The sequence below is a fragment of the Bombus flavifrons genome, chromosome 13, assembly GCF_040668555.2.
Source record: "Bombus flavifrons isolate JBK064 chromosome 13, iyBomFlav1_principal, whole genome shotgun sequence".
Lineage (NCBI taxonomy): Eukaryota > Metazoa > Arthropoda > Insecta > Hymenoptera > Apidae > Bombus > Bombus flavifrons.
The window spans coordinates 5,907,940-5,932,313 of record NC_138454.1 but is presented as its reverse complement, the minus strand read 5'-3'; the positions used below and the strand labels follow the sequence as shown (position 1 = coordinate 5,932,313).

At 36.7% G+C, this 24,374-nt stretch overlaps 3 protein-coding genes and 1 long non-coding RNA gene across 10 annotated transcripts; 2 read left to right on the top strand and 2 right to left on the bottom strand.

Annotated features, from left to right (window-relative positions):
- The first annotated feature begins 78 nt into the window (after positions 1-78).
- LOC138186225 (uncharacterized) lies at positions 79-16,710 on the top strand. 5 transcript variants are annotated; one of them, XM_069125845.1, is made up of 15 exons: positions 79-330; positions 419-1,149; positions 2,044-2,258; positions 9,216-9,313; positions 10,058-10,210; positions 13,552-13,677; positions 14,064-14,303; positions 14,536-14,664; positions 14,740-14,869; positions 15,253-15,375; positions 15,442-15,531; positions 15,604-15,727; positions 15,813-16,031; positions 16,121-16,212; positions 16,274-16,710. In XM_069125845.1, exons 3-15 carry the CDS (start codon positions 2,106-2,108, stop codon positions 16,412-16,414), a joined length of 1,818 nt encoding a protein of 605 aa, XP_068981946.1. In that variant the 5' UTR covers positions 79-330; positions 419-1,149; positions 2,044-2,105; the 3' UTR covers positions 16,415-16,710. The 5 variants fall into 5 exon arrangements, with proteins under 5 accessions (XP_068981946.1, XP_068981944.1, XP_068981947.1 ...); XM_069125843.1 differs by lacking the exon at positions 2,044-2,258 and adding an exon at positions 5,676-5,943 and having other exon boundaries at positions 96-330; XM_069125846.1 differs by lacking the exon at positions 2,044-2,258 and having other exon boundaries at positions 102-330.
- Positions 1,415-5,473, bottom strand: LOC138186237 (uncharacterized). Its single transcript, XR_011174844.1, has 2 exons — positions 4,715-5,473; positions 1,415-4,519 (listed from the first exon to the last, which is right to left on the bottom strand). It is a non-coding gene; the product is annotated as an uncharacterized LOC138186237 (long non-coding RNA).
- Positions 16,711-16,765: 55 nt separating the features above from the next.
- On the top strand, positions 16,766-20,517 carry LOC138186228 (uncharacterized). Its single transcript, XM_069125849.1, has one exon. The coding sequence runs from the start codon at positions 16,766-16,768 to the stop codon at positions 18,554-18,556; it is 1,791 nt and encodes a 596-aa protein (XP_068981950.1). The 3' UTR covers positions 18,557-20,517.
- On the bottom strand, positions 19,720-24,371 carry LOC138186221 (tRNA endonuclease ANKZF1). 3 transcript variants are annotated; one of them, XM_069125830.1, is made up of 14 exons: positions 24,254-24,371; positions 23,706-24,085; positions 23,471-23,611; positions 22,922-23,128; positions 22,542-22,846; positions 22,303-22,417; positions 22,088-22,233; positions 21,798-22,023; positions 21,456-21,725; positions 21,175-21,378; positions 20,822-21,098; positions 20,598-20,739; positions 20,346-20,519; positions 19,720-20,272 (listed from the first exon to the last, which is right to left on the bottom strand). In XM_069125830.1, exons 3-14 carry the CDS (start codon positions 23,568-23,570, stop codon positions 20,099-20,101), a joined length of 2,340 nt encoding a protein of 779 aa, XP_068981931.1. In that variant the 5' UTR covers positions 23,571-23,611; positions 23,706-24,085; positions 24,254-24,371; the 3' UTR covers positions 19,720-20,098. The 3 variants fall into 3 exon arrangements, with proteins under 3 accessions (XP_068981931.1, XP_068981933.1, XP_068981932.1); XM_069125832.1 differs by having other exon boundaries at positions 21,456-21,704; XM_069125831.1 differs by lacking the exon at positions 24,254-24,371 and having other exon boundaries at positions 23,706-24,142.
- Positions 24,372-24,374: the final 3 nt, after the last annotated feature.

Here is a 24,374-nt window from a genome sequence, read left to right as displayed (position 1 = left end):
AATGTCAAGTACAAAACAGATAAGATAGCAAAATTGTCGATTGACGTCAAAAACTTTCGTGTTATAAATTACTTATAGTTTCCTTCAGAGATGGCAACACAATGCAGTTTTATTGGAGTATTGAAATATTCGCATGTGTCAAACAACGAAATCTAAATAAAAATTGATTAAATGATATTGATATTTGTTTATGAGTTCTCGTATCGATAATTACAATATTATATTTCAAATCAATCCTGCAGTTTATGCACTTTTATGTATACAAATAGAGAAATGTGTTACAAACTTCTTAAAATATTTCTATGCACGATGTTCCGATGCATATGCTAAGTAAGTCGATTTTTAATAGTTATATTAATAGAATTAGAAGTTTGGGAATGAGGAGTGCTATATTTTTTTATTTTCTACTACATTACAGATAAATTGGATTTGCAAGAGAATTTATAATTTAACTTGTGTCAGCCTTATGTCGAAGGGATCCGATGTAAAAGTCGGAAAAGAGGGTTGGAACACGTTGGTGTTCGGTAGGGTTGTCGTGGATGCGCATTGGACGTCGAAGGAGTCTATCGTGTATCAGCTAACGTTCCTGGATCACATCGTCAGTATGCGGTCGCGCATTCCATGCGGAAGCACCTGTTTGTTCTTTCGGCTTCTACATCGGCTTTTTAATCTCAGATCACGTCGAGTACTTCTCATCGTGTTTACTTATAATTTAATACAATCATCAAATATTTAAAAATCAGGAACAGAAGAAAAAATCATAGAGAATATTTATATTCAAAATCCTTGAATTAAGATAGAAGTAAGAGAACAATTAAAAAGAAAAGAGAGGGTGAGAGAAAAAAAAAAGTACCAAAATATTTTGGTCAAAAAATCCTTAAATATTATTAAATGCTTAAAAGGAAGATTAGAGAATTAACAGAATAGTTCTGAAAATTATCGATTGTGATCAAAGGAGAGAAAGAATTGTTAGATACAATCGGTGTAACCGAATAACGAACAAAATACAGGTACAAAGTACCGTTGAGCGGGAAGAGGAAGCGAAAACTGAAAGAAAGAGCGAAGGAGACGAGGATAGTTTTAACCACGAGAGAGGAACGTCCTCGTGACTTCAACCACGTGTCTCTCGTGGTCCTCGTTTAAACACGCGTAAGAGCAATTTTCTCTATTGACGTACACCGGTTGTTCGTGGTTGTTTGTACTGATGGATACTCTTGTTTCTTTGCCACGGATCTATTCACGAATAGGAACCGGCATGCGATCTTTTTAAAATCAAATGTCTATTTAATTTTTTTCGTATGTATCTTCCTTCGATGTTAATGTAATCATTTACCCCGTTCACATTCTCTTTCCCCTTTATCACTGTAGCATGCAATTAACCTAAGTGTTGTTATATTCTAGCCAAATTCTAAAATTTTGCATGCTGCGGATCAAACTATACCTCGTTAATGTCTGTGAAATAATTGTTCCTATTTCCTTCTATCTGTTCTTTTTCACAATTCTTGAGTTTCGCAAAATTCTTGCAGCTATAATATTTTTTTAATTGTAATGTAAAACCGCCACAAAACGGCGATTATTTTGTATTTCTAGATTCAAAGATCACTTGTTAGTTACTCCGCTTACGAGTCAAATTTCAGATGAATCTAAATTTCTTCCGAAAACAAAATCAAATTTAAGTTGATTATATCGAATTCTATTTACTTCTTCCGATATGACATAAATCACAGGCAAAAAGTTACTTGATATATTTTTCCCGTGAGTCTGCCGAGTTTTCCCTAGTATCAGAATTCTTTCATTAAAAAAGAAAAGAAAAAGAAGAAAAAAAAGAAGGAGAGGAAGGAGGAAGGATAACAATGATTTTCCCCATTAATGGCACGGGATTCCGTGGAAATGCGTAATGTGACGACGATCGATCGAATTGATAGAAATGGAGGAGAATCTTGTGAATCCGAAATGAAAAAAAACGATAGCATTTAGTCGTGCATACAAGATAGCGGAGCGCAACGTATGTACGTAAGATTGCAGCTCGTAGATTATTTGTAGTCGTTGCCATTGAGATGGTTTGATAGTAGCCCCTTCCCCGCGTACCTTTATATCGAGACTGAATGGACAGAGAGAGCAGCCTCCTCTATGAGATAATACGCCTGGTTGTACCTAAGTCATTCAGGCCCGAAGTCGGATCCATCGAATCGCGAGAGATCGCGCGAGGTGAGGGTGGACACCGTGGCCCCTGCAGTCATGCTCACCATACAAAACGAGTGAGTATATCGGTTTGCATGCGATTGAGTAGCTACACGATACTTCGGCTGCATCGATGCATCCGTGGATATCTTCCACTATCGTGCTTTCACTTCCTCTAGCTTTTCAGAAATCGCTGCCGTGCCGATGCTTCCTGCTTCGAGCTTTTGATCATGGTTTCAGGGGTCGTCGGTCGATTCGTGACTTTTCAACAGTTACCAAGCTTATGCAGCCGAGGAATAAGCAAATATTCTCTGGCTAAATCGAGAACAGCAGGCTTCCCCTTGACGATTTCTTGTCCAAACTTTTCACTCCCGTAATTTCCTTCGTTTTATTTTTATACGCGTCGTTGTTCATGCTTGCTAAACGAATTTACTTTTCACTTATCTAAAAGTTTGGTACTCCACGTACTTAATATCCAAGCATACGCACTTTAAGAAAATTCCACTTGTTAATTTCGACTCTCCCCTTCCGCAGAGGGAAATCTTCTCTTTACACGAAATAAGGCAGCGTCGCCTAGCTCAATGCATTCATCTACTCTTTAAACTTCCTTTCAGCGATGGAAGAATCATACTCGTCTACCTTCTTTGTTGATGGATTTATGGTTTCGTGGTGATTATGCGGTTTAGTGATAGACCTCATAAACCAGTACGTGGAAAGCCTCAGAAGTAACCGATTACGTGGCTTTACGATTATACGATTTTCGATAAGTTAGTTCCTTCATAACCGGTATATCGAATAACGATATTTCAACCCAGCCATTTACCGATAATCCTACTTTTTTTTACAGGTTTCCATAAAATCTAGCAAATCCTTATTCCAAATTGTACATCTATTCTGGCCTTTTAATCTCCGTCACTCGACAAATTTCACGTAAATCATGGATCCATTTAGAGTTATTCATATGTTTTGAAGTTTTAGTAGAGTGTAAATCGTTTCACGAGGTTTCGCTTATAGCGTAACACGACATACGCAATTATAAAGGTGCGGTTCCGAGTAGATACCGTGATGTGGTTCTTCGAGTCGACGTGGATTCCCTTTGCATCGTGTGTAGTAACATGGCAATAAACCACTACAGTAACGGCGCATAATCTAATGGTGGGTTGCCTCCTACGACAAGTATGGGACAGGCTTGCACCATGCCTCCCTGCGGTTCATTAATTGCAGCTTGCTCTCTCGACTAGCATGGCGTTATTCCGATCGTCCAAGCGACAACAACAACTAGGGGTTGGAAGGGAAAGCCTCGTTACACGTATCTGCAACATGTCTACATTCTCGAAGGAAACCTGTAGAAGGCTATGAGCTTTCTTTGTTACGGATCCCTTTTATTCTTCCAGTTTCTTCCTCGATGAGGACGTTGATCGACCATCGTGTCTGATAATAATAATTCATGCGTAGATCGAGTTTCCTCCACTTCGATTCTGCTTTGCACAATGCATGGGAGTCTTTATATTGGAATTCGCCCGAATTCATGAAAGATTCCAAACTATGTTACAGGTTACTATGCAAAATTTATAGTAGAAGCAATCTACGACGAGAGCAGTTCACAAGATTGCTTCCCACATTCTTCCCTCGCTTTATGCGATCGTTTTTCTCTGTTCAACGTACAGTTTGACATATTTTCTTTGAGGCACAGTACCTATTCCTGGCATCGAAGTTTTTGTTCTCCATTAAACATATATCTAATACATGTACAGGTGAATTTGTCTTTCTCCTGGTCTCTTGAGCCTCGTTGCTGTCCTGTGTCAATAAGTGCTTCGCGTGATACTTTCGTATTTGTTCGAATTGATACTCAATTCACTTGCAGTCGTTTGCAGGAATATGTATTATGAAGTATTGCTTAAGATGCTGGATAATAGCTCGTCTATAAATTTTTAAACCGACGAGTTTTTTGTTAGAAGAAATTTTTACGAAAGAGACAAGCCTGTGACCTTTTCCATGGTCCATTTAACTCGAATCATCCTTATCGTTATTTCCGGAAATTAAAGAAACTGCAGAGAGTGTAATAACAGTATTGTGGAAGCTTTCCACCCTTAAAGATTTGATTTCACGGCAGTTAGTTTCATTGTGTGCAAAGTTTAGAGAAAGAAAAGGGTCTTATGGTCTTAAACTTACTTGGCTGTTGTGAGACTATTACCTTGTATTCAGAGAACAACAGGCAATGCGCGTCAGCGACGATCATTTTGTTCAGGCTGCGGTTTACGGAAGTCAGCTGTAAGCAATGTTTCTCTGTTGCTGTTCTATCGCGCCTTCTTCGATGGTTAAACGTTGTTTCCCGATCCTGCGAATTAATTGAATCGAAAGATGCATCGAACTGGAAAAGCAAACCGGAGGGGAAGAGAAGCTTTAATGCACATCCTGTGTTTTCATACTGAACTATCGTTCGTAGCCTGCGTTTCGCAGCGAAGAAGATAAAAACAGATCGCCGCGATTGCAAGCATTTGGTTAGAGATCAAAAAGGTGGGAGTAGACTTACTAATTTGTGTCTGACGGTATACTTGTGACAATCAGTCTACTATTCAACCGTTCGTTCGATCCTCTCCTTAGACGCTTGATTTTCTTTCATGATGTACAGAGGAAAGACACGTGTATCAAAGGAGTCGCTCGTGCACGCCGATGTCAAAGGCTTCCTTTCTTCTCGAGGCCATCTCCGTTCATTATTCGTTTGCTCGATTATTTAGTTTCCCTAGCGAATTAGGAGGAAACAAAGGTAGCCTGTGGCATTGAAAAGTCATCAAAAGATGCATATATTGTAATCGAGCGTTAAAAGGACACGACACGAACGACGTATATTTTTATGCATAGGCAAAGAAATAATTTGGAAAAATAAATTGATATAAATTCGTACAGGATAAAACATCGATATGTGATAGTTCGACAGTCAAAAGCTCAACGGATATAGTGACATTTTGTCAGCCATTAAATTCGTGGCCTCGTATCGAATTATACACGAGCGCAAGAGTAGTGTATAATGTTGCACGCGCACGCTGGTGTAGAACTACTCGTAATCTACTCTCACAGGTTAGCTCTTGTATGTCGTGTAGTTGAGCGTAAATAGTCTTCTTTTAATGTAGTTAAGTGTAAAATAGCTTGCATAGTTTAATTACAATACTTGCCCCGCTTGCAGCGCGTACACGCACGCTCACTTACACAACCATCGTTTCGTGTTCAAAAACGTTTCAATGCGTATATGCATGTTCTGCACCTGCCATTAACCAAGGCGTTATACCATCAACGATGCTCCTTTAGACGAAAAATCGAATATCGTGCGTGACATGGGAAGGCATCACGGTATTTTTAATTGATATTTTTCATTAGTATTGTTCTAATGAAACGCACTATGCTGTCTGTCGTAGTTACTGTATTGTTGTGACCACGATCGAAGTAAATGACTCGCTTTCGGCTAGGAATTCAGGGAAACGGTGAAATTATTTCAGCATGTCACCGCGTAATGGCTCGTGCGTGGCGGAAGTAAGCTCGGTGAGGAGTCTCTCGTCGGACGATGTCTCGGCGACGAAGACGAACCGAAAGAAGTCCTGCTGGACACGTGCCACGAATCCGGCTCATCGCCGTGGACGACGAATTCAACTGCTACAAATGCTGGCGCTACCATTCATACCGATCCTAGCGTTGATCGTTCAGACAGCTAACACCCTCCATGACATTCTGATCTATCGGCAGGAGGTCTCTGACATTGAAACGCAGGTAATCTAGGGGCTAGATGTTTCTTAAACCAAATATTTTATTCGCACCGTGGATTAGTTTTCTAAACTTTCGTAATTGTTTTTTCAATTCACGTTAAGTTTTTCTAAATTCATCTGAGATTTAAGATCACGTAAATTTATGGATCGGAAAGTAGCATTTCTTAACATTTGTTTTTTCTCGGAATACACATAGTGGCGTAGTATTACGTACGATTAATGGTAATAATCGATCAACGAACTATCCAACAATAACGAAGGAGTGAGTAAATATGCACCACACCTACGTACTCATTCTTTCAAGCGTGGTCGATGCATTCTACATCCATTTCTTCAATTGTTCCAACAAAAAAGGCATATAAGTCATGATAACGTATCGGTTTGCAAACCCTTTGCCTATAATTTACAATGATTTTTAATACCTTTATAGCGGAGTAACTTCTCAAAAATCGATTACACACACTTGTTAAATTGGACACATAAATTGCGTGGCACTGCATGTTGCACGACTGGGGATGACTGTCAACTATTATTTATCGTGATTCCAAGGACTCCATGCGTTTATCAAAAATGGTCGGAAATATTTTTCGGTGTGGGGTTATTTACACTGAAAAATATCGGATATACAACTGTTCTGTTTACACGAAAAATACGATGTAATTTAGGAAATTTTTATCGCTATTCCCTGGTATTCTATCCACCATACCGCGTTGCGCTGCTTCTAAACGGATAAGAGTCTCCTTACTGCAGAGGACGATTATCAAATCGGTATAAATCCTTTTATGGTTGACCCCGATTCTTCATTTTCCGGCTCAGTACCTTCTTTAATACATATTCGTTCTCCTTAATGCCGGCCACGCTAAATTTTAACGAGACTCATTGCCAGTTCTATAAACATGAAACGTGGTAATATTCAATTTTTGGCGTTAATATTTGTTCGATAGCGAGTTCAATAATCACGCCATGGGTTACATTGGTTGATTACCAATGCTCGTAATCGATACTTGAGTTTCTAATCAATCTGTTTTTTAAAGCGATGCTTTCGATCGGCATGTTGTTGGTAAATTAAAACGGTGCACAGTAACGAATATTGCGCGTCGAAGTTCGTGTTTCTCTCTCAATATACTGATCGGCAAGAGAACATATCCAGAGGCATGATCGCCTTCTCAGGGGGAATTAAAATGCGTTAATAAGTTTTTTTATGGTACGATCGGTGACAATGTTCTTCAGGAAAAGATACTTTTTCGTTCCGATTCGTTAGTCGTCAATATCGATCTATCGATTACGTACCATCAACGATGATATTTTCTATTGTGATGTAAATAACTAGCAATAACCCATTCTATCATAACACAATACATTGGTCATCAACAAGGGTACATAGGTATTGTTTCATGGTGCATCGAGTTTTTCACAATGGTTCTTCATACAGAACCGTATTGTTACCAGTAAACGATCGATCCACGAAAATGGAATTCCAGTTAATGGAGGAGTCAACAACTCTTTTACTCTTTTATTTCATCACAACTATAAAAACATATAGCGTGCAATCTTTTCGAAACAGACCCGAAAAATTATTTGAACTTCCCTCCCCTTTTTCGAGTTTCGATTCTTGTCTTCCATGAAATCAAAAATTTTATCAACAGAGAAGCCGATCGTTACATAAGTAATCGATAATGGTTAATTAAAGATACGATTTTCATTTCGTAAAATATATGCTGAGAAATAATTTTCATACAATACCCGTCTTTGTGTCGTGAGACTTTAAATATGCGTTTGATGTAGATTGACATAAAATATTTTTTCATAGTTCCGTGATTTTTAGTTCACATGCCAGTCGATACTATACATAATCTAGATACATGCCGATTAAGATCCACGTCGTACGCAGTGAACATGTCGATTCTACCCTTAGCTGTCGTCGAAAAAATTTCCATACTAGAATGAAGTAGCCTCGCCTGGTTCTTGGATGATCATTATTGTAGCGTAGTACTGGAAGAGTTGACGAAGAGGGAGAGTGGTAGATCCGATCGAAATTTATCGAAACGGGGTGTAGTCTCGAGTGCACCGTTCGATCTTGAGTTACTTGTTTGACGAGCACGGTGGCGTGGCATGAGGAAAGGCAGAAAAGAATGGACGCATTCTCCTCCTTGCTTGTCCACGTCCCTATCTTCATCGTTCCCGGTGTTTGCTGTCGTCCTGCTAAGCGTGTCGAGAGTTTTATACCCGTTCGCGTTGCCGCTCTGCCACGCCCTCCATAATTAAAATCTATAGGAGAACCGAAGAGAACGAATTTCATTTGCCTTTTAAAGTCATGGTCCTTTTCTTATACTTTATTGATAAAAATTAGATTGTTTATGATACCACAGAATGATTAAATTTGTTTACGGAGAGATCATTTTTTTGTATAACGACCTCAATTTCACTTTTAGAAGTGCGTATTATAGAAGAGAGAAGCTTTCAGAATTTTTAATAATTTCGCTACTTTTAATCCACGATGGAGATTATCGTGACGGAGATTCAGTATTCAGTCAATACAGTCGGAGAACGTCTGTTGTCGCGATTAATCCTGACGTACTGGCTATAAAACGTTAGTATACCAGACGTGCAAACCTGACATTATTTTGTTCGAATTTCCCCCATTCTCGATGAACGAATGTGTCAACAACACTCTGTACATTATTGAAAATTGTTAGATGGCACTGAAAACGATAAAGATTAAATTAATTTTAGAGACTCATCGACTATTCATTATTATGCATTAATCGAGAAATTCCAACGTCCATTCGTTTTATAATGTCGCTTCTTCGTATCCTGAAATGTGAAAAAGAGCCGGTATTTCACCATCATTTTTTGCGACGCTTTATCACGACAGCCGATCTATAATTGCTGAAATGCTGTATGAAACGTAGAAGCGTCGCAAGTATAACAGAAGGCCATTTAGGTACTTAGAAGTTCGAGTGACCAGACAATGTGTACCTAAGAGGTATTCACTCGCCCTATTCTGTCCACTTTGTCCTTCCCTTACGATTAGTTTCATCTACTTCCGGAAGTTTCACGAGCTCGGCGGCAACACTGACAAGGCTTTGGTCTTCGTGCATTTTGATATTTTAATTGTTCAGCGATATAAGTACAGTAATACACTATGTAATAATTTTTAAGAGGATATTTGGTCCTCGATGTTGTCACGTGTTTGCAACTTCTTCTAATAATTTGTTTATTTTTTATTCTTTTCTTGTCAAACGTTGATTGATTATGGTTCTTAACTTTTTTCAGGTAACAATTGCCACAGACTTAGGGAAGGTTGTCACGCGGATGCAGCTCGAAAGATCTGAGGTTGCATTCTTTATTTACACTAATGGCAGCACTCTAAGGTATTATCATGCAGCCTGTTGTTAAGCTTTCTCTTGAATCAATATCAAAGATATACGATTTGAATTTGTGTCGCAAAGTATCATACGAAATGCATTAGATTCGTACACGATGCTGTACAATCGTTTTACTGTTCACCAGAAGCCTTTAAGATCGCTTGATCTTTCGGTATACGTGACTTAGTGACAAAAGCTATTTGTCCAAAGAGGAGGAACCCTTTAACGTACAGGCCAATGAAAACAGATGAGCAAGCAGGATATCCTCTAATCAAGGCACCACAGACGCGATACACTTTTCTTAGCATTTCGAGAAAACAGTCGCTCCACAGAATGCGAAAACAGTCTTCGACCTAAATAGTTTCCAATCGAAATAAAGATTCACGCCAAGGGAATTATAACGAGTACAGAAATCACATGAGATTAATCTAAACGATTTTCTAAATCTTAATTTGCTTTCGATTTGTACTTATTGGTATTCGTAAATTCAAGGTTTCAGCGATTAGAGTCGCATGATCGGTGAAACGTGACATATTGACCTGACCCTTCCGCTTCGATTCTTTGATAGAACTGAGGGAAACTCTGTAAAATATTAACGAAATTTCCCTGGTAAAAATAATTTCATAATCCTTCAGGAACGTCTCGGCTTTGTGAATGGCAACGCGAACTAAAACAAATAAATAACCACAGCCTCTCCGCCAATTTATCGACGCAGTACTAATACGCCATGGTCTCTTGCGTCTGTTGAAGGTCGAACTTGACGCAGAGGTTTGCCATAACCGATCAAGCTCTTCATAACATGACTACGTGGCCCCTGGTCTCGGTACCGAGGGATGAGAGCAAGACGCAAACCTATGACGTGGTCAGCAAAGAGGCCTTCCAAGCACGCCTCGAGGATTTCAGGTAAGGAATCGATTAGCAAGTACTCGACACCGGCCCTCTTTACTCCAGACAGAATCCACGTGCATCACTAATGACGTCAGAAGATCCGTTATGTGTCTAATGGCTTTTACCTGAATTACCATAACTTCCTTGACGTAATCGATTAAACAATAACGATTTTCTTCATCCTTGGCTTCAACATCTCTTTTGGCAACCACTGCTAAATTAAGCTGTTGGAAATTTAAAGCGGAGGATCTGATTTAGTCATTCGCGATGTGTCAAAGGGGAAGACTATTTTAAAGCTGATAGCAAGATAAAAGGGATTTAATGGGAGTATACTCGTGCATTTCTGATGTTAGTCTTTGTCTTAGCAACATATGATTATATGGAAAGTTACGACGCAATCCTCTATTTCCTCCGGTCTCCGTTCCGACACTTGTTGAATTTCCATTCAACCTCGAAGTGGACAATTTTCCTCTTCCGCGTACCTCTCCTTGCAGCTCGATAATATAAGAACTTCCTTTTTCGATATCCGATCAATTCAGTATTTTGCTTTCAACGCTCGTAAATTTTCATTTCTATTATAATTTACGATATATGCAACAATAATTAGTACTCATTAGCAAAAATAGAATTGAAAAAATTTTAATAATATTAATAATTTAGACATGATACATCAAACATGATGCGATAAAAATAGTGATATTTTAACGTTAATATCGCGTGTATATACATAAAAGAAGAAAAAATGCTGATACATCAAGCGATACGAAATTTCACCAATCGATCATATTTCCCCTGTTCGTGTCGCATAGAATATTAGGGTATTAAAATTATTCTACACCTACAAATACAGCATTGTGATATTACAATAGTAGATATTACTCGATCATCTAATTAGAAGGGGAGAGCCAAAAGGTGCGGCAAAGATAATCCGCATGGTGTAGAACGTATGGTAAAACGGTGTATGCTTTTATAATAGCACCGTCGTGTCGCATTTGTCTTGGTATATCGATCGATTATAAAAATACGTAACCAGGATCCAGTTTTTCCAAGACCGAGTCTAAGACGAGCGATCGCTACATCGCGACGAAAAAAGCAAATAAGCATTCCATTATCGAAAATTTATTAACTTTCGTTTTCTTCGAACTATCGTGTCATCGATATCTATGTTAAGGTTGCCAAGATACAAAAATAAGATTACATTGTATTGTACTCATTGTATCTCAACGGAAACACGATGAAATGACATTAATGTGCGAATACAAGAATATTTACAGAAGACATGTTTTTCATTCTGTCGAACTGAAAACGACGGGAGGCTCCGTTACTGGGTACCCGATAAATCGATAAAAGCCCAAGAGTCAAAGTATCCGTTATGAATAATTTCCACCCGTAGTTCCCAAAATTGATTTGTTATACAAAGGCATGAAAACTCGTGAAATTTGAATAAAGATTGATCTACGATATCTTCTTACAAAATATCGAGAAGAGATTAAGGAAAGGATTAGATTTAGAGCCTTAGTAATAACACATTACTAATCTATCCCACGAACGATACTAATTAAGGGCGTCATATTTCCCGTATAAATTATGTAGGACGACGTGTTAATGTAGTGGAAATTTCCCATTCTACGTGACCGCAGATGTATATTGTTCTCATGTAACAATTTTCGAAGCTCGTTAATAACCGACAGATATTATATCAACCCTTATTTATTTCATTTTCCATCTACCTTCATTGTACAAACAATTTCTGTTACAAATTCTTGTCGAATATTTAAAAAAATGCACTTTCCGACATTTTGTATAAAAAATTCTCTAGGACCCGAAAGAGAGTTTCGATTAAGGAACAAGCTAATCGAAGAATATGAAGGATTTTGATTTCTTGCAGTACCAAAACGGTTTCTAGGCATCTAGAAATCGGATTCTAGGCATTCTTGTATAGGAAATTCTCCATTGATCGACTCGAGGGTTTGTGGTTTTCGCGTTGGCTATTACACGAACATATGTCAGATAATAGAACGCATTTCTGTCAGCGGGAGCACCGGTAACAAGCTGCTAACAATCCTTTTCTTTTGCCAGCGAAGATATTATGTGGCTGACAAAGATGACGAGGAGGAAAAGGATCCGTGTTAACTCGATTTCATCGAAGACGAAATGACACAGTTCGATTCTCGATGTTCTATTAATCTTCGGCCTGTCGATCCATCAGTTGTCAACCGAATTAATTAGGATAGCTATTTAAGTGATTATTTTCAATGTACTAACTAGCTTCTATCGTCATGGCTAGTCTCATCTCGACCAATTAACGATCTAATGACATTTGTTTCGTACTGCATCCGTGCAACGGAGGCTGCAACATGTAATTGAACTATCGACAACTTCTGAAACAACAACTAGTCGCGTAATTTGCAGTGATTGTTAAATGCTGTTGGGTATTAATTAAGTATAATTAAATAAGTTGGGTATTAATTGGGTATTATTTATCATAAATATTAGAACCCTTACTTGTTTCATTTATTGGAAAACTCAAACAAATTGTACTTTATTTAGTACCTCACATTACCTAAAGGGTAATGATGCTTTTAGGAGTTGAAACAGATGACTAAATCTAAATTCTCAAAATCTTGATTTGCGTTACCATACCTATAACAGGCAGTCTAAGTACTCACTCGTTTAGAATACCAATGTTTAAGGAAATTTAAGGTTTGTACCCTGTATAGTGGATGTTCGCGTCTCATTAAAATGTCAAATGAGAATGACACACAAGTACGGAGCTGTAATAAATTCGCTCAAAGAAATCGTACGTCATTTTTCCTCTTTCGCTCCTCGGCCTTCTCTGTCGAACTACCTTTATGAGCAATGGATGAGGTTGTCACACATGAGCGCGTGACCGCCCATTTGGAGCAGTAGACAATATTTTTAGACCCCTCTGCCCACCTCCCTCTTTCCACTTCTCCTCTGCTTTCTCTTTGCCGTTCTATGACTATCATGTCTCTGACTAAAAGCCCACTTCGATACAACGAATACCTCCACTATCTGTCGACTCGATTCAACTTTCCTCTGCCACGTATCTCTCCTTAACAAGAATCTCTGTTCAGAGTTCCGTTCTCATTCATTACTCATGATAGTCGTACATTCTACTATGCGTAATGAATTGAGGGAAAAGTAGGGAATTCTATGAAAGAGAAAATATCGTCCAGCAATAAAAGAATTCGGAAAATCGATACAACCCCTATTTGTTAGGTTTCATCCTTAAAGCGTCTATAAGAAACGATGGATACACCATCATTCAATTTCTAACCTATGGATAGTGGGAGTTAGCCGAGTCTGAGTACAAAGTTTTGTTCATTTCTCAGGCAGAAGATAAGTTCAGAAGAGAGCAGCATTACCGAAGTGATGGCGTGGTATACGAGCGTGAACGCGGCGATGTTAGACCATCTGACTAATCAGATCAAAGAGACGGATAATAGTGGAGTTTGGAGGTAAAGAACAAATTTTATCGTTGACATTATCGTAAAACACACCGAGCACGTGTACGTTACATACACATTTCTCGTAAAATATCAATATTATTACATTTCTTTAGTAACATGAGACAAAAAGTATAAGGGGAGGGTAGATAACTTCAGGATTCAGTTAAGTAAATCAATTTTTCAGTTAACAGAAAGAAAGTTTATAAAAGTGGGATAGAGAGTTATAAAGTGCATCGAGTTTCTCGAAGCTTTTCGAAAATAAAAATCAATTTTAAAGTTTGTAACATAGTAAAATTTGTCTTTTTTCCTTTTTATATATGTATATATGTTGACGATTCAAGAATTACGTAAAAAATATTTGAATTCGTGCAATTGGACATATCTCGGCATTTCAGGTATCTGATTGCTTTTAAAAATTTGCTGAAGAGTATTGAGAGCTTGGGTATTTCTTCCGTGTACGGAATCAATTACTTTGGACGTGGAACCCTTGTGGGGGACAATTACGTCAGCTACGTTCGCCACGATATTCTTGGACGTGATCTCCTCTCTGGATCTCTCACATACGTGCCTTCTCTCAAACATTTTTACGCAGAACTCACCAACTCCATGTCAGACTATGGAAGAATTAAATCTAGGTATGCAACGACCATATTAAGAAAACTATTTAAAAGAGCAAAAAAAAAGAGAGAGAGAGGGAAGAGGCTTTTTAAGTCTAGGCAAACTTTCGACTTGTCGAACAGCTAGAAAAGACTTTCAAAATATAAGCGTAACTTCTATAATAGAATGAATGAGTGAAAAGTTGGAGCGTCGGCGTATAAAATGCATGAAATAAGGGAGAAAGGTTTGTTTGGAAAACATACATTACAGACGAGATGAAATCCTCCAGAACCAGAAGAGGAAACCGAGTGTTGATGATGCTATCGCTTATTTCGATTCAATGGCTACTTATGTGGATGAGCTGCGTAAACTTCAACGAGAATTACGTCACATGATCCGGTAAGTCTTTATAAGAGTAATGGAAAAATATAGTTTTTATATGATAACTTGAATAGTGTAATTGTAATTGAACAGGGATTATGTGAATTCAACTTTACAAGATGCGAGTAACAAAGAAGTTGCTGGGATAGCTATACTCGCACTAGTATTGGTCGTTTCTCCTATCATTATAATGCTAGTACGTAATGCGGTTGCGACGATACAAGTAAGTAAATACACATATTTACTTGATATAGTATTTATATAATTGATTCCTTTCATAATTGTAATGTAATTAGGTTTAAACTTCAATTTATTTATCTGCTTGTAACGTTTGGAAATATTCAATCTTCCAAGCGAAAGAAGTATTTTATTGGCTGCAGCATCGACAATTCCAATTAAGTGATGTGTACTTCTGTTCCTTTCAATCGAATACCGATACAACGGTATAATTCTTTTACTTCGCAATATAGCAAGATAATGAAATTAAAGACTTTCATCACCGCTTGATCTCATTTTTTTTAATCCTCACCGCCATTAACGATTCTAATGGGTGATAAACCGATTCCGTATGCGTTGGTAATTAGATGTTTCGTTGGAATATTTTAGATGTACGCAGCCAATTTAGCGCAAAAAGCTCGGGAACTGAAGCAGGAAAAAGGGAAGAGTGACACGTTGCTTTTTCAAATGTTGCCTCCTAGCGTCGCACAGCAATTGAAGCAAACTCAACAGGTAATTAACAATTGCGTTTGAAAAATATTACGTTGTTGATATACAAACGTTTCCTTTGTTCCGCAGGTTCCAGCGGAATATTACGAAGCAGTAACCGTATACTTCAGCGATATTGTTGGGTTCACAGAAATTGCTGCGGAGAATACTCCCTTAGAGGTAAAATTCTTCCCTACCATGTATAAAATTATCCTCGATTTATCTGTACTTTAAATTATTACGCTTTTCCAGGTTGTCACCTTTCTAAATTCGATCTACAAGTTATTCGATGCGCGTATCGAATGTTACGACGTGTACAAAGTTGAAACTATTGGTGATTCATATATGGTCGCCTCTGGCTTGCCTGTTAGAAATGGTGAAATTCTTTCCTACACAATTTTGTTGTTTAAATTCTACTTATTATAATATAATAAAAAAATTTATGACACGAAATTTTAAAGGGGACAAACACGTATCTGAAATAGCGACAATGGCCCTCGATCTTCTAGCAGCTTCATCGGTATTTCAAGTACCAAAGCGGCCCGGTGAACGTCTTCAAATACGAAGCGGTGCTCATACAGGACCCGTAGTTGCTGGAATCGTGGGAAGCAAAATGCCCCGTTATTGTCTCTTCGGGGATACTGTGAATACGGCCAGTCGTATGGAATCAACTGGAGAAGGTATCTCATCAAGTTCCTTATTTTCTTTTTGGTATTAAACGCATATTTTTCTACAACTTAATTTTAATTTTCATTTGTTTTATACGAAGCGCTACGAATACATATTAGCCTAGAAATGAAAAAAGCTTTGGATGCGGTAGGAGGTTTCAAAATCGCACATCGCGGTTTGGTAGATGTCAAGGTAGATATTTTATGTAAAATTTATAATCGGACAACGCCCTTGAATGAAATTAATTTCGTAGGGGAAGGGATTAATGGATACGTACTGGCTGGAATGCAAAGACGGCGGAATCGCACGGGCAGCGGAATTAGATCTGCCCTCGTTCTTCGAAGATGTGCGACCAGTTTTCATACGCCGTTTACGCGAAGAGGGTACCCTTTGATGCGAACCATATTCCCGACGGGACCTCTGGTACCTGAACCGACCACCTACTCCTTACATCCGTCTTTCGCAACCCAACCTTATCGACCACTTAAAGAAACCCACTCAAGGTCGTAAGAACCGACTGTCTCATCCGAATCTTCATATTACTCCCGTGAAGCCACCACCTCAATCGCAGTCCAGTATCGAGTCTCAGGACTCCGTGACATACGAAGGAACTCAATCAACGACACCTTGTCCACCGAGTTATTCTCCTGCGAGTCAACGAAGTCGTTATTCTCAACCGAATCTACCCACTCTCCTAATATCCCACGACAAAAGATCCGGAGGTTCGGCCGACCGCCGTATAAGAATGTCTCAACCTACGTTGAACTTGAGCTTCAGCGGTATCAATTTTGTCGGAATGAATCGTAGCTCTAGATTGTCTTACACAAGTCTTAAAGCAGCTTCCGGGGATAATAGTATTAATGAAGAAGAGAGATTATCAGCACGAAGCGCGCCGTTCGGCGGAGGAAGCTCGAGAGGAAGCTTAACGATGGATCAAGGTACCTCGAGATTGTCTCAACCGGACGTAACAAGATTTATCTTACGTCAGGATGTACCAGGGAAACGAGATCGCCTTTCTCAATCCACTTTAGTTATCGGTGATTACCATCCTGGTCGTGGTCAACAGAGATTATCTCAACCTTGCCTAAGTACAGGGAAAGATCTCAATTTACCCACGATGGTTTTCCATTCTCCCTCTCCACCGCCTACCAAGCATAAAAGATTTTCTCCTGCCATACACGCTAGCCAGAGGGATCGTCTGTCGCAGTTGGACATTGGTGCTAAATATAGGAACTTCAAGGAGTCGGCTGTGACGAAATTTAATCGAGATAGATTCTCAATACCGGAACTAGAGACGCAAAACGATCTTAGATTAATAGCAGGCACACCGAAGCAAAGATTTAGTTTGGACAGTCAACTGACACGTAATCAGGATGTGACTCGGTCCAGACTATTACCGATAGCTAGTTCACCTATCAGTGAACACCAGCAACCTAAGATCGACGAACAAGTAGGAATTCCTGGAGGTAAACTGAAAAGTCCCGCTAGAGAAGGCCTTGGAAGTGTACTTGTGGCAAGCACAACTCCGATCCTACCATCAAGCGAAAGACAATTATTATCAGCCGAATTAAATAAAATAACAACTGCAATTGCTTCGACACCACCAGCTACAACACAGCAGAAGAGTCAGACGACGCTTAGGACAAGCAAACTTCACAGATCAGTCTCACCGATTCCTAACAGGGAAAGGATGTCGGTGCCCGAAATAAGGAATTCGAGTCTGCGTCGATTGCTTGATCCGCCAACAAGGCAAAGACACAGTATTACAGGCAACCTGAGGCAGAGTATAATTTCTCCGATCAAACCTCTTGACTTTGGCAGAAAGTCACCGAAACATTTATTCGAGGAGGCTCTGGAAAGATTTCGCAAGGATGAGAAAGAAGAAAATCGGAAGAACGAAATTTCGAATTCGGAAGCTCTTATCGATATTGTTGATGAACCTAAACATATTCAGAAACATTACTCGTACACGTACGAAACAGATGACAATTCCTCGATACTTGGAAAGATAAGCATGTCCGCGATACCGAAGAAGAAGTATTTAGAAAGTAATTTTGATGAAAACGAACAGGTAATCACTACGGTGATAGAAACAGACGTACCAATGATTATAGCCAATCCAAAGTACGTGAAGAAATCGTCTTACTCGAGCGAGACCCCGAAGTGGATTAGAAAGTATTTAGAAAGCGAAAGTCCAAAAGTAGGAAGAAAGACGACGAGCAACAAAGAGAAGTCTAACAGAAGAAATAGTCGAAGGAAAAGCTCTTTGGAATCGGTGGAAGGCGAGAAAATTACAGATAAAGTTCGTTCGAAGTCGGTGAGTAGCGGTGAAAGGAGTCCGATGCTGAAGAACACCGGCATACAGTCCGAATTGAAGAACATGAAGAACACGTACGTAAGAATTCTCCCCTCGAATAAAATTCAAGAGAACAAGTATGAGGTAAAGGTAGATAACAACTGGATCGATGGAAATATTCAGGGACTGTATGGCGATGAATGCGACGATACGGATTCCGATGATTCCACGTCCATTTAAATTGAACTAACGATACTAATCATAACGATAGAATAGATAAAACAAGAAAATTTTATCCAACTAATCTATGACATTTATAAATTGATGCAGTGAGAGATTAACAAAAATTTCGTATTCTGTACTTAAACCATTCAAACGGTATCAATTTTATGAAAATTAATATTTTCAGTAGTTACCAATCAAAGACCATTTCAATAGGTAACAGTTTGATTAGCCTAAAGCACACTTTGAGAACGAGATAACGAAAACTGACATGCCGATCTCAAATATTTTCCCATATTGTTATTTACACCATGAACTAATAATTGTGACCGATAGAAATCAACTGGAAAAAAATTTATATTTATGAAGACAACTTTTGGATCTCTATGTATTATTTTCATTCAAATCAAAGAGTGTTGTTTCTATCCGAATAAAATTAAGATAACTTGTAAATACTTGAATTATATTCAGTCATGCTTACTACAAAATGCATAGCTAACAAATTTTAGAGGAATTCCAAACACCGGTTTCTATTTTATTTTCGTTATTCATAATTCGTGTCTAAAATATAAAAGTTTTTAACGCTTACTGCTGTGAATGAAAAGTCAATGAAAACATATTCTAGCTACTGTTAGCACGTCAGATACATAAACCGTATGAAATGTACATTTTCTCGTCAATATACCACCGATATTAAATTCCCACGATTTTACAGTATGAGTGTTGGAAAATTTATATTTTCTTTTTTTTCTATACTAGTCAGCAATGAGACTCACGTGTGAATGCCATCTCAAATTCCTATTAAATTTCAACCTTATAAAAATAATCCAAATGGCTCGTTCTTCGCATGAACGTTACATTATATATTGATATGTACTGCAATGTTATGATATTATAATGGTAAAACGTAATCGATGTAATGTTATAATATCGTAAACTCGGAATGAATGTAATATTGCGGTCATGAATGTGAAAGTTAGTTACTGTTTATCGTAAACATAAAATGTTAGTTCTTTATGTATGTCATTTAGTATATAATTAAAAATGTTATACCAAAGATGTAACCAAAGTGAAAAGTATATAAAATGTATTTAATTTTTAACAAATATGAGTTCGGCATATCTCATATTTTCAAAAAGGAAGATGAATGAAATTCATGAATTATAAAATATTTCATCATATTCTTCCTAAAATCCATATATTATTATAAAAATTCCTGTACGTACATCAAGTGGTATTTTATAATCTCTTCCCAAAACTTGAAACATACATGCAAGAAATTTTATCTGAACAACACAATAAATATGCATCACGTATATTGCAGAACATAAAATACTCTAAATTTACATATCCATATTATTTTGAACACAGAGTGCCTAAATTTTGATCATTATATTATGATTATTCAATTCTTTTTTCATTATTGAAAGAAGTATACATACATTTAAATCTAGTCCTTTATAAGAAATACGTCATTTTCGTAACCTGTACTTGATAAAAAAATAAGGCTAGATCGTGAAAACGTACATAAATTGCGGTTTCAAATACAAAAAAGCGCTATCAGATAACAACTTTGTTGTGAAGGCGATGTTCCTTTAGGCATGGCATAGAACAGAAACGATTGGAATTATACTCAAAAGGCACTTGACCTGCCATATTCACACCACATTGGAAGCATCGTGAAATCATGGTGCACCCTTGGTTTAAAATACGTTGCTCTGCAGCCAAAGCTCTCTGTGATAGAAACGTTTAACGATTTAATTTATTAGTACTAAATAGCTGTACAATTAATCTTTAAAATATGTACCTTTTCTCTGTCACTAAGACTAAGATATCTTTGCTTTGTATCTTCTTCTTGTTTCTTAAGTTCAAATTCTTTTCTCTTCAATTTATCTTTCTCCCGTTTTATTTTTCTTTGTTGTCTCTTTTTTTCTAATTCCTCTTGTTCTATTTCATCAGTAAGTGGGCCAGGTATTTGAGACTTTATAACAAACACATATAATTATACGTAATAATAACATCTTAATAAATGAAAGATAGAGAAATATATAGTAAATACTTTGCTATAATTGAATTTGTCAGGATAAGCGCCCATAAATCTTCTAAAAGTATTTCTGGTTTCCTTATCATTTGCCGCAGCATATGGTGTTTGTAGCTTCTTATTTTTATTGCAAGGATCTGATCCAATTTCTAGTAATTGCCTAAAACAGGTAAACTTGATACAAATTTTGTAAAACAAAACAATAGTTACATCAGCATACTAATTTCTAACTACTAATATACCACACTAATTTCAAGTGTCCACCCAAAGCTGCTACATGTAACATCGTATTACCATCTTCATTAGCATCATTTACCAATTTCTTCACATCATCTTTGTTTACAATTGAATTAAAATCTACAGTTACGTCCTCTTGATTTTGTTCTTCCAACTCCACAAACTTTTTTACTTGAATTACAAGATCATTAATTACAGATGATAATAATTCACCATCACCTAATTTACATGCAGACCATAATTTAACTTTAGCATTGGTTAAAGTTTCGTTCAGTACGCATTCTGAAAATGCAAGTATTTTTATATATGTAAAAAGATATGATCATTAAAAGAACATAATATATATACATGTATTCACCATCTTTTTTCGTCTTTTTCTTCTGACGACGAGCTTTTTTATTCTTCATATATCTTGGCACAGTATCTTGAAAGGCGAGTAAATTTTCATTAAATTCTACTTCCAATTCTTGTTCAATTAATGAAACATCCATTGGAATATTAGAAGTTCCTGTTTGATCCAATTCTGATTCCGAAGACGATCGTGCTAACCTAGCAATGATATCTGTAATACAAGATCAAATGAAAATTCAATTAATTATTTAATTGTATCTCATATTCAAAATATTTTAATTTTCGTACCGGGTAAAGGGCGACATGGACTTTTTCTTGGTTTTGCTCTATCTATATGAGATCGAGAATTCTTATGTTGTCTTTCGGGAGATGCTTGAGCAGGAATTTTATTCTTATCGCTATCTTGTGGATTACGTGCATTATTGGTAGCATTAGAATCATACTCTACATCCTCTATTTTCTCCGGAATTTCGCTAGAAATTTCAGCTTTTGAAACTTTTTTTCTAAGAGGTTGACGTGGTGAAATAGGAAAAGAATCTGTAAAATCAGATGCAGAGCCTGTAACATACACCATTAGTAAGATAAACATGAATATATTTTAATATTTGAAACACAATGTCAAAATCATACCATAAATTTCCATGGAACTTAAAATGTCATACACTCTTTTAACTTCACTAAATGTTGCTCTACGAGTAGGAAAAGGTAGTGGCCTCAATCTTAAGTCATTCTTATCTAAAGGTGGATTTTTTCCTCCAAATAATACAGTACGATTATATGGACCAACTGCTCTATATAAAATTAGAGAGGAATTACTGATATGAGATGACCATGATTCAAGTATATCTTGCACATGCTGAAAATAAATAGTTAGTGAATATGATGAAAATAGTCCCTATCTAAATTTACTAACTATATACCTGAAGGAGAGATGCTTCATTATAACGACGTAAACTAGCTCCAGCACTCTTTGGATGATTAGCTGTTGTACGTGAACTTTGAGCAAAGCCCTGTTTTGCGCGTACTGTATAAGAATGAAATGTTTTGTGCACAATAGGTTCTCCATCTAAAGCAGGTAGATACTTCTTTATAATTCCGGTATATAAAATATTTCTTTATACATTAAAACTAATACCTTGAAACACAGCTGCAGCAAAATGTCCTCCACCAATCATGATGACAGTCCATGTTGTTTTTCTCCCACTTTCCAGTGCCTGAGCAATCATCTCATTGTCTACCTCTGGAATTTCCTAAAATGTAATTGCATCTCTCCTGATCTGGCAAGTATAGACACGCCAAGTGATTCTAACAAAGTAGATCAAATTACAGAATAATATCATAGACAAGCATGTCTACTACTATAAATGAACAGACCTTCTTATTGTGAAGTAAGCATCTATATATACTAAATATATTTCCATCATCATTCTCAAAAAAAACTTTTGAATGACGATTTGCAGTGACTAATAAAGCCTCAACTTTTTTCTCTTTGATAATGTCATCACAATATTCTGTATCAGAACTATCAGAAACTGACTCTGTATTTTTTCCTTTTTTTTCAATTTTCTTATTTTTAATGGAGATTTTACTTTCACAATGACCAGATCCTGTTTCTGAGGCATATGTCTCATCTTCATTCTCAGATTCTACATCACTTCCAGATAAACTCGAAACATTGCCTACAATGTTAACAACGATATGTTTTTCATAGTATACATTAAGTATACAAAAAAAGCTAAGTTCTTTGGTAATACCTTCATCAGCTAAAAGATTAAATTTATCTTCATTAATAGGTCTTAATCCATTCAAACGCTGTTTTAAATTATACCGGTGCCAATCTAACTTATAATGCAGTCTTTGTTGTGCTTTGTCTTCAAATATAGTATTACAAAATGAACAACTTAAGGAATCAGATACAACTAAATCATCAAGTTGACTTATCATTCTCTCACTTCCTGAAACTAATATAATAGTGCTTTTAACTTCACTTCATAAATTCGTCTATTATATTATCAATAATATCGTTCTTAATCATTTGCAATTTTCGAATTCATAGAAGGAAAATGCTTTAACCTTAGAAACATATGGTTTCTATATATTTGAAAATTCTGAAACAGCAATCAACTCGAATGACGTAATTAAACAGTGAATAAACAAAATAGTTAAAGTAATTAATAGATATCCTTAGCTTTAAAATAATATAAATAAAAATTTTAATAGTAAGTATCCAAATACAAACATAAATTCGTATCAAATAGCATTTAAATAAAAATATTATAAAAATATATCCTAAGCTTAATTACCAGATGACGATCGCGATTGCATACATTGTGCAACTTTAATACCCTTTGTGATTCTGTTAAAGTCTTCCTGGTTGTATATTTTAAATATTTGATGATCCATTATCTACGTTATCTAAACTTCTAATCAAAGACGATATAAGCCTGAAAAAATGAAGCACAGTCACCGATAAAATAACGAAAAAGATATAATAAACTTTAATTTGAAATAAAAAATGGCAAGAAAATTTCTGATTACCCAATAATGTAATAGGAGAATCACAACGTTCCACTCACGGTCGTATAAACCGTGGTTCTACTATCTTTTCTACGTATATTATATGTATAGTTCACTTCACGATAATTAGACATCAAGATTGAACTATGCAGTTTGATACCCGATGTCACTCAGTAATTAGTTACACTTATGTTAATGTCACTAACTTTTTCATTCAAAAAGAAAATAGTTTGATTGAAGTAAAATTTTAATATTATAAATAGGATATACACTTTCAGATTTAAATACTAATCACACTGTATTTTAATTCAGTCATGATAGGTAGAAAATTACATCATCGAATATATTATCTCTTGTACATATGTTGTAATCAATGTAGTGTTTAAATAACTGCTGGAAATCTAAAAATGTAATTGAAAAATACTAGTTATTAAATATAAACGGATTCTATTACAGTTTGGATAATATCACGATAACACAAAGTATAGAACAGAGGCTTTAGAGTCCCTTTATTATTTTACCATCATTCTCAGTATTATCGATTCAACATACAACAAATAAGAACTTACCAACAAATGATATATGTAATATAATTTCTGAGTGACAGAGAATCGTTAACAGTTTCGAGCATTGTCAACAGATAGTGCTACATAATCGGTTTATGCCATAAAGAATCAAAGATGTCTGTCA

Bases quoted from the DNA above. Each gene is read 5' to 3' on its own strand.
- LOC138186221 (XM_069125830.1), bottom strand. From the start codon at position 23,570: ATGGATCATCAAATATTTAAAATATACAACCAGGAAGACTTTAACAGA. The intron at 22,847-22,921 runs GTATTACCAAAG...TTAACATTGTAG, and splicing joins TAATCTTTTAGCTGATGAAG to GCAATGTTTCGAGTTTATCT. The intron at 20,520-20,597 runs GTATTTACTATA...TTTGTTATAAAG, and splicing joins ACAAATTCAATTATAGCAAA to TCTCAAATACCTGGCCCACT.
- LOC138186225 (XM_069125842.1), top strand. From the start codon at position 2,239: ATGCTCACCATACAAAACGA. The intron at 2,259-5,675 runs GTGAGTATATCG...AAATTATTTCAG, and splicing joins ATGCTCACCATACAAAACGA to CATGTCACCGCGTAATGGCT. The intron at 15,532-15,603 runs GTAAAATTCTTC...ACGCTTTTCCAG, and splicing joins CGGAGAATACTCCCTTAGAG to GTTGTCACCTTTCTAAATTC.
- LOC138186228 (XM_069125849.1), top strand. From the start codon at position 16,766: ATGTCTCAACCTACGTTGAACTTGAGCTTCAGCGGTATCAATTTTGTC.